The sequence below is a fragment of the Acartia tonsa genome, chromosome 11, assembly GCF_053477335.1.
Source record: "Acartia tonsa isolate MP-2025a chromosome 11, ASM5347733v1, whole genome shotgun sequence".
Taxonomy (NCBI): Eukaryota; Metazoa; Arthropoda; class Copepoda; order Calanoida; family Acartiidae; genus Acartia; species Acartia tonsa.
The window spans coordinates 46,066,425-46,073,515 of NC_137270.1; the positions used below are offsets into that span (position 1 = coordinate 46,066,425).

Sequence of the window (7,091 nt, forward strand, 5' to 3'; positions counted from 1 at the left end):
TATGATCTTATCTTCATGATCTTGCATTCCACCAAAAATAGTTCGAGAACCACTAGCAAACAATCTAGGCTTCTCCTCTGATCCTCCAGATCCTCCAGATCCTCCAGCCGTCCTCTGCCACGGCATAGAGTTATTCAAACTATTCTGCTGGTTATTCAAACCATCCTGCTGGTTATTCAAATCATTCTGCTGGTTATTCAAACCATCCTGCTGGTTATTCAAACCATTCTGCTGGTCATTCAAACTATTCCGCTGAGCAATCTTTTCCAGAATTCGCTGCTGGCCAGTCATAAACTCATCCACAACTGTCACATTCTCAGTTTTGATATCATTATCAACACTAGGCACTACCACCTTATCAAGACGATCTTCTAAATCGTCCATCCGAGTAGCCAGTCCAGTAACCGCAGCACTATTAGTATCAACCTTATCCGTCAGCTCCTGAACTTTCGTCTCCAGCGGCTCCACTCGCCCTGTCAAATTATCCAGCTTATTCCCAAGATCAACCTGCATCGAGACTATATCACCCTGCAACGAGGCTATCGACTCGAAGATGTACTCAAGCCTCTCCTCCGGAGACAGCTTCCTGAAATGAGCAATGTCCAACTTCATCGCTCACAAAAATATCCTGAATAAAAACAAAGCAAAGAAATAATACAGTCAAAAGAAAATCTGAGCTATAGATTCGTACTACACTACTGCGCCAAAATGACGTGTAGTAATAGCAAGAACAAACAGCTAAATATTCTAATAAAGTGTATTAATTCAAGACGAGTTAAACATACAATAATAATATTAAATATAATGGCAACTATTCACTTTTATGTTCGTGCCGAGTTGCAGAGCAATGTCTTGCTCCGAAACGGTTGACACAAGAACTAAAAGCTAAATTACAAAATACATACATTGCTCTCAAATCAGGAAGAAAGGGACTATACATCACAGATAGATAGGTAGATAAATAGATAGATAGATAGACATACAGACAGACATACATACAGACAGATTTATAGAAAGATAGATAAACAGCTTCTCTCATTCGTTGGAATAGAAAATTTATGAACTTTTATTGAATCTTAATAAGGTTTGTATAATTGGGAACATTTAGTCGTAAAGCATTATTTAGAAATTAAAACAAATTGTTTGAAAAACAATAATAGAGTTAAAGTTAAAGTTATAATAATATTACAAATTTTATTAGGACTTGTAAACTTTCCTCATCAAACGAAGTAATTCTTTCAAATTTTATGGAGTTATACCTTATTTTATAAACTACATATATTGTACATTAGAATGATATTTTTTCAGGGTTCGGCAGCCTCGCCTCAGCCTTAAATTAAAATCTGCTTTTGTGCAAAAAAAATAAATTCTGAAAAGATGGATTTTCTGTTTAGAAGTAGGTTTAGACATTCAGCTGAATTTTAAAATTTAAATTGAAAATTTCACGTATGCTTACACGTGGCTGCCGAGCCTTAATTTTTGTGATTATATTTTGTGCTTATAAGTTTCAGATTTATGTTTCAATGTAATGTGATATTTTTTTAATTGTTTTCCAGTATTAAAAAATGAAATAAATTGAATACAAAAATTTATAAATAGTAATTTATCGCATCGTATTATAGGCAGCTTTCTGCAGATATTGAAATAAAGAATATAAGATTAAATCCAGTTTACCTTTTTTTATTAATTATGAAAATTTTTCTGTAATTTTATGTTCTACATGATTTTATAGTATGGCTGAGAATCGGTTCTAATCAAGAGGATTTTAATCGGTTTCTAGGCAATACAGAAAAATTTTGCATAAAACCGAATTTTGCTTATATGATTTTATACAATCCATTGAATAATAATGATCCCAAAGCGTAATGCTTGTTGTACCTAGTTAGTTGAATATGAACTTCCGGACGAACAGACAGACAGACAAAATAAATTATAGAGTAACTTCGCTTCGAAAAAAAATGAATTATAATGTTGAAAGTGTTTTAATATATTATGTAAAGTTTCCAAACTACGAACTGTGGTGTTTAAAACTTTGTAAAACAAGGATGACAACATCCATAAGTATAACGAAGGACAATTTGAGTAGGAGAGAAGACGCTTAGCTGTCTTGGAATCTTTCTAAGTCAGTATTCTTACCAGGTAAGAATACACATTATTAAAAGCGATGCTTTTCCAAAATCAGGGTCGGTCCGTCCGTAATGAATAGCTTTTTACGTTAATTTAGGCATGTTAGAATTGTCCTATCGATTTCAAACTGTGCATGGTGATTCCTTTAGTAGTTAGGTGCGATTTAGAAAGCGTAGCAACTCTATAAACATTACCAGAATGTCCGTACGTCCATTTTAAACATTTCGATTTTTTTTTACTTTTATAACAACAAATTTTCATGAGGCAACTCTAAAATCAAGTCCTAAAAATATAGGTATGTCCATAAACATTATCCTGTATCAAGCAGTTTTTCAACAAATTTACTTACAATTTAGCTTCGACTCTTATACATTTATATTCGGATTATTCAGTTCAGACATTATACAAGTGTTAATTTCCGTTTGTCCTACCGTTTCAGTGCTTCGCTTTTTTGGATGTTGTCATCCTTGTTAATTATAAAATTTGTATCACGAACCTGGCTTAACATGTAGCGAATCCACCAGTTGTCGGGAAGGTGATAGGATCGAGTTTCTGCTCAACACCACGCCAAAACTGAAGACGTTAAAAATGTATTCTACTGCTGCTATGTCAGGGTGCGAGTCATAAATAGTTAGAACAGGGGGAATGCCTTAGTCCAAAACAGGCGCAACTCTTTACCAGGTACATCAAGGACGTACAGATAAAGATCGTGCAATCAAAGGGATGGTTGTCTAAAGAGCGTAAGACCAGATAATCATGCACAGCAAGATTTGGTTCAGAGATGCACCAAAATAAGATCTCGTGGTGAATCCCGTCCTCATAAGCTATCTTTAGGCTAATTATGGATGTTGGCATACTTGTTAAACTGCATCTTTTCCCAAAACCCCTGTCTAACCCACCACTTCCTAACAGGGATATAAAGCGATAAGGCAATGGCTGATAAATTAATGTATATTCCCAAAAATGATACCTAAAACTACCTTTTTTAGAGAATACAGTTAGTGGTTGAAACGTTTGTACACAGCAACCAACCAAAATTAAAGAAAAGTCTCGAAAGTTGTCAAGCCAGCAAATAAGAAAACGTTGTTATAAAACTTTGGGGACAAGTGTAATACCCAGCCCAGTGTCTCCACCCTCCCTGACTTCCTAACCTAAACCCTGGTGGCAAAACCGAGGAAAAAAAGTTGTTGTAAAGTTTGGTAAATTTTTAAGTAATTACACTTTTTGTTACAAAATTGTATGGAAAGATGTATAAAATATAGTTAGGTTTATTTTTATATCAATTTTACAGAATATCCGGACTGTGTGTCTGTCTGTTGTAAAAAGTTTAACACTGTGTTTTACATGGACTTTGGGACATTCTGGTAACGATTATAAATTGCAACACTTTCCAAATTGTACCTAAATCTTACAAAAATCATTATGCAAAGTTTAAAATCGATAGGACAGTTCAACCATGCTTAAATTGACAATAATAGCTAGCCGTTACGTATATACATGCGTACAGAAAAGTTAAGATTCGCTTTCATGAATAAGATTTTAAAAAGATTTTCATAAAGACTCTACAAGATAGAGGTCTGATTTTTTAAATTAACTTTGTCTGTCTGTCCATCAGTCAGCCCGTAACGATTTGCGAAAAATAAGATTTGCTCATCTGTTAGTAAAAGCTAGACCTTTCATTTCTCAGCATTTCTATTATTAGGGATCATATTTGAACAGAGGCGTCACAGGGCTGTTTATTACACTAGTCCTCAAAGTTTAATAATAACGTTTTGGTTGGTTGGTTGTTTGGTTAGCCACTGAGGGATGGAGCCGTTCAAATTCAAATTCAAATATTTATTGGGACAAAACAACATATGCATTTAATAATCAACATCTATAAATAATAATTACATTGCATTAAGAATTTATTAATAAACTATTCCTTTTGTAAATAATAAATACTATAGGTTTAACACAATATTATAATACAAGTATCCAAGGACTGAAAAACGCCTTGGGGCGGTGTTAATAGTTTTAAAATTCAGTTAGAAATTTAGGTAATTCCGTCGTCAGGCAAATTTAACAATTCTGAGGCCAGAATAGGCTGCGTCCATAAATCCAGGGATGTAAGCTCTTAAGGCTTAGCTGTGCTGTTCAACATCGTGAGGGCTTTCATTGCAATCAGAACAATTTCAAACTTGGCATGGTGATTCCAAAAGTTATTGTTCGTTTATGCAACCGTTTCAGAGCTTCACTTTTTTGGATGTTTTCATCCTTGTTCAAGTGTAAACACAAATAAATGTTGTTAAGTATCAAAAATTTATTTGGTAAATATTTTTATTACAATTGCGATGCTATTTATTTCAGAGAGTAAGGGAGGGGACAATGGGCAATTAATTCAATATAAGAGTTTTCGCTGAAAAGCAATGAAAACCAGATTTATCAAGAAAATTTGACCAAAATTGTAAAGGGATCATGGTAATATAATTTAGAACAAAATTAGTTCTAAGAAAAAAATCATTTACTTGAAAATTAAATTACTAATACATCACAATGTAGTAAACATTCTGTAATTAATCACTAAAAAATCTTGTTTAGAACTTCGTCAACCCTTCACATATATTTTAAACTGCCACCTTTTAATTCAAGGGGTTCTTAGATTGTTTAATACATAAATATCACAGTAGAGTTTCTATACATTAAATGACAATTTCTTGGGAAAAAATATTTGTTAAAACCAGCTATCAATAACAAATTTTTCTGTCTGCTATATTCAAAACTAACTCAGCTAGTTAACGGGGCATTGATGCGCTAGTACCCAAAGTCAGTCAGAACCTGCTGAATTTGTGCACATTCCCTTTAAGCCAGTACCCAAGGTCTGAGACTCTTAAAAATTGAATATTCGATCCATTGTCCCCTCCCATACTCCCTGTATTTATTTCGTTTGTTTTTAGTTAAGCAAACAAAAATGACAAAAAAACAACACGTGAAAAGCAGGGATTTGAAAATACATTCACCATCGCATATGTTATTTTTTGTTTTGTTAACAGGGAGGTAGGGGACATAGGACTATAAATTATACTGGTACCAAAAGTTTTATAAACGTTTTTTTATTCATTTTCTTTTTATTCCAATTAAATCTTGATGGGTCAGTTAAAACTTGCAATAAATCTTTATTGGTCGGTTCAAAATAGTTTTCCACAGCGATACCTAAGAAGGGGGGTGTGAAACCGCGAGGGTTTGAAAAAAGGGGAAAACCAACCTTCCAAATTTAAATTTTAACGAGAATGTAAACACCCCATCACCCCTTTCCTAGAACCCCTTCTGCACGTTAATGTTCTCAATATTCTAAATCTACAGAAGGGGAATTTTTTTATGATCACTGGAATTTTATACATAAATTTATAGTCTATCATTGTATCCCATTAGATACCTGGAGATTAGACATTAGCAATAACAAATAAAAACACGTGAAAAGATTCTATTTTTTATCGGGGGTTATTAGAAAGATATATGTATATATTTTTTCACCATTTACATTCTAACTGACGGTAAAACATTTAGAATTATAGAGTAGCATTTTCAATTTAAGTTTCATAAAATTGAGGGGAAGTAATTTTTATCCTAGGGGCGGATTTCTTAAAATATTTATACACCTTTCCAGGACCAATGAGAAGCTACACTGTAAAGGAGAATCATATCGGTTCAGATACACAGAGATCCTTTTACTTACTAGGATAATAGTATCTTCCTCCTAGCCATAGATTTATGTATTTACATTCAAGAATTAAGAGATAGGACAATGAATGGGGTATTCCTGTCCAGTTTTTGTTTAAAAATGAATATTTCTTACCCGAGGGAATAAATGATGGACCGATAGGTCATCATTTATTCACGAGGGTAAGAAATATTCATTCCTAAACAAAAAACTGGACAGGAATATCATTCTCATTTAAACAAAAAATCATTTTTATGCTAAAATGAGGTTTAATTTTGGTTTTTCAATTTCATTTATTTCTCTGGTATAATATTTCTTTCTTTTAGTAATTAATAAAAATTCTAAAATCTTCCAAAAAAAAATAAAAATCTTCTAAAAATGATACCCGGGATATAAATGATCATACCCGGGAAATAAATGAATATTTACATCCACTATTTAAGGGGTCGTTTATATGGGAAAGATAAATCAATCTTACCTCAATACTTATGTGTTAAAATGCTGCCTTTAGTAAAGCTGTAATGCATGTTGAGGGGAGGAAAGTTATATAGATTTATTTAATCTCCAATGTCTACTATCTGCAACGGGAAAAGGCAGGGGGAGAGGGACATTGGGCTGCTTATTACACTTGTCTCCAAAGTTTTATTATATAGTTTTCTTATACGTTGGCTTATCATTTGGAGGACTTTTCAATTTTGATTGGTTGGTTCATTAAGTCGAGTGTTCAAACGTTTCAATCACTAATTATAATTTACAGATGGGGTAATTTTGTGTTTAATCAATAGAGATTTGTATTAATTTATCGGCCATTGTCTTATCCCTTAAGATTCCTGGGAAAGGATTGATAGAAGGAAATTTGTTTGGTCTTTTCAATTTCCCTCATAAAAAATTAAATGCGCGACAAAGGATATGTTCTCTAAAGATAAAAATATTTGTATATACAGTTTTAAGCAAGCAAAGCTTTTCTTTATTTCAGTATACATTATAATGTTTGTACGTCCATCCTTACCGCGGAAAGCTCTGATAATTAATTATGGTGTTAAAACTATCCTTTTAAATTTCAAACATATCATGAAGATTCCTGAATAAGTTAGGTACAAATTAGAAAGTGTAGCAACTCTATTTTCATTTTAAAAAGTTGATTTTCAAATTGCATTTTCGTAATACTATTATTATTGAACTTTTTATAAAGGTGCTTCCTATGAAGATTAGGAAAAATGTACAGTTTAAAGCATCTTGAGTCTAAAAATAAAGGTACATAATC

At 32.8% G+C, this 7,091-nt stretch overlaps 1 protein-coding gene across 1 annotated transcript in view; it reads left to right on the forward strand.

The window, feature by feature from the left end:
• LOC145332693 (uncharacterized) overlaps positions 1-1,588 on the forward strand; it is a 109,714-nt gene extending 108,126 nt beyond the window's left edge. Inside the window, exon 45 of the mRNA XM_080177711.1 lies at positions 1,202-1,588. Within this exon, the coding sequence (XP_080033837.1) occupies positions 1,202-1,210 (9 nt within the window). The 3' untranslated portion in view covers positions 1,211-1,588. The remainder of the gene's footprint in view (positions 1-1,201) is intronic.
• The last annotated feature ends 5,503 nt before the right edge of the window (positions 1,589-7,091 follow it).